At 35.2% G+C, this 2,945-nt stretch overlaps 1 protein-coding gene across 1 annotated transcript in view; it reads left to right on the top strand.

Annotated features, from left to right (window-relative positions):
• Positions 1-2,005: 2,005 nt before the first annotated feature.
• Positions 2,006-2,945, top strand: part of LOC109933599 (probable methyltransferase TARBP1) — a 30,077-nt gene continuing 29,137 nt past the window's right edge. Inside the window, exon 1 of the mRNA XM_048601373.1 lies at positions 2,006-2,087. Within this exon, the coding sequence (XP_048457330.1) occupies positions 2,006-2,087 (82 nt within the window). The remainder of the gene's footprint in view (positions 2,088-2,945) is intronic.

Raw genomic sequence — 2,945 nt, 5'->3', positions numbered from 1 at the left:
GAAAGTGAAAACAAACGTTTGAAAAGGGAAGAATACATCTATGAAGAGAAAGCAGAGTAGTGGATCTAGTTTAAGATTACTCTGACAAAGTGGCTACACAATGGTGCATGGCCTTTCATCTTTGGTGTAAATTTCTTTGCTCTGGTAATATTACATTGGAAGTGATAATTAGGCTGAATATTTCAGTGTCCTTTTGCCAGAACAATTCCGCCTACCACTCTTCCTCATTTTTCTCAGTCCCATCTCTCAAGGAACAGTGAGTTGTTTCTTCCACCCAAATATATAGTTTACTTTAACATTTCCTGATGATTTACTTCCGAACTCTTCATTCTTTAAATGAGTCAATTTTTATTTTGAATGTTGTGCTCTAATGCTGTATATGCTTGCAAATTGAATACAATGGTCCACAAGGTATAAATTTGCTACATAGATCTACTGTACAATTTATACCTGATTAAACAAGATATAGCAATTTTCCTGGAGAGAAAGCTAAGGAAAATTAAAACTGAGAAACATGTAACACAAGTAATTAAAAAAAAAAAACTCTAAAAAGGCTTTGAAACATTTGAATACTAAAGCATTTTCAAGCTTTCCACTGAATATTTTTTCCCTTTTGGCCAATTTTCTCCACATCTTCAGTGAACCACAGTTCACTCTATAGCAGTCACACCTAAACATCCATGCTGGACAATAACTGGAGAAAGCTATTTAACTGTGATGAGTAACCCAGTCCCAGCTACATGCAATTCAGCAGTGGTCATCAGATACGAATAAGGAATGGGGAAACCCGGCTGATCTTTTCCTTTGCTAGCCCAAAAAGACAACGAGGCAAACTGTAGCACATTAATTAGCATCATGATGGTGGTCAGGCAAATTCAGCAGATACCAAAATCAACTTTGAAGCTTTCCATGGAAGGTTCAGCTATTCTCTGGAACATGGTGGCCAAGTAGACCATGGAGCAACAGAATTAATAAAACCTTTTTGTACACCAAAAGAATTATTTTATGAAACCACAAGTGTGTAAGAATTAATTGTAACTGAACAGCAAACTTTTAGAAAAAAGAATATTCTTAAAGCTTGACTTTTTTAGCATTTTGATAATATTATCTAGCTGGACTCTGCAAAGCATTGACAATGTCATGCATACAAAAAGATGGCATCTTAACTATGAATTGAAGGTAGCCGTTACTAATTCAACTTATCTTGCAATTCAAATTTGTTTTTACATTTAATTCCCATTGTTAATTATGGTACTTTTTGAATTTTTTTAAAAAATGCAATCTATTAGGAGTACAGTGCAATTCTGAAAACAACTGAGTTATGATAAAACTGTAACTTACAATTTATGAAGTTGAAACCCATTATCATAAATCAGGCTCATCAGTTGAGCCCTGGGATGACAAACTAGCTATATGCACCAAGAAAAACAGGTTTATCATAATAATGATTAAACAATTGACTGCTTTAAACTCTGTTGACATCTCAGCTGGTTAAGGAACTGAGTAACCGAACAACATGAATCAAGAAATTTTAATGGCTAGATTGTGCCCAGTTTGCTGATCCTGGCAGCTAAGCAGCTTCCCAACCGCCTCAATAGTAGAAGAAAATAAGGTAGGCTTCAGCTGCTTCTCATCATTTACACAGCCCTGTTAGAAGCACATACATACATATAAATGAGCTTTACTTGTTGCCCCCACAACGAATCAGCCTATTTATTGCCGAGTAATACCTGGGTTAATACTCTGGCCTTTCATCAGAATATTAATTTGAAATATTATGACCATTTCTCTCTCCACAAATGCTGCCCGACTCCTACGTGGTGTAACCTTTAAAGCAGATAACTTGCAAGCAGCCTGCATGGTATCCTCTAGAACACTTTGGTGCTGTGCGTATGGACAGCTTAGAGGGAACACCATTGTTGAATACTTCCTTTTCTTCGCCCCGACATTTCAGATTTCTAGCATTTTTAGCAGCTTGCCCTTGTAATTCTTAGCTAGCTGCGTGATGTACTACAGAGTGACTGGTGTCTATGGAACAGTACCCCAGCAAGGAACAAATATTTTTGTGGATCATTGCAGCATAGCAAGTGAGTTACTAAGGTAATGAGCAATAAATTACAGCATTCCATAGAATATCCATTATAAATATGCTAAATGCATTTTCGTAAGTGAGTAATAAACATAATGCTTTATTTAGACTGTGCCTTAACAGAACATCTCAATCTCAAAAGTACGCCAATGCAATGTACTATTTTTAGCAGTGATTTAGACAAGGGAAAATAGTGACTTGAGATAACTTTGTTGATGAGGCTGGTTTTTAAATAAATACTGTGACTGTGCTAAATGCAAAGCTGTTTACACTTCCATAAAACATAATGCAAGTGCTAAAATTACTAATGCCTGGTCTCACTTGCTGATCCATTTAGGTTACCAAATCATTAATTACTTGGTATTTAAATAGCATTGGTAATTTCTAGATGAGAATTAATTCTACAGCTCATATTTTGATACATGATTGATATAACCTCTATTCATGAATATTAAAAGGATTACATACAGTACAAAACAAACAGAAATTTCTGGAGAAACTCAGGTCTGGCAGCATCTGTGGAGAGAAAGCAGAATTGATGTTTCAAGTCCGGTGACCCTTCTTCAGAACGTACAGTATAAACATAGGTTTTGCATGCTTTTCTGTGAACTTTAAACCACATACATGCTTATATTACAAACTTTTTGTAACCAATCTACTATTACTATACAATTCCACAAGCTGCCACAAATGCGTAACTACCTAATCAAACCACTGAAATAATCTATACACCTGTCAGATTGCTATTCAGGACATGTATAATGCAGACCCAGTTTCAGTATTAACAGGAAAATAACTACTTATTGTAAATAAACTTATTCTTCAACAAATACCAAAAGTAATGGATTATTAATTA

Source organism: Rhincodon typus, chromosome 9 (assembly GCF_021869965.1).
Source record: "Rhincodon typus isolate 14 chromosome 9, sRhiTyp1.1, whole genome shotgun sequence".
NCBI lineage: Eukaryota > Metazoa > Chordata > Chondrichthyes > Orectolobiformes > Rhincodontidae > Rhincodon > Rhincodon typus.
Note: the sequence above shows the minus strand (reverse complement) of the source record. Positions and strands in the feature narration are given on the sequence as shown.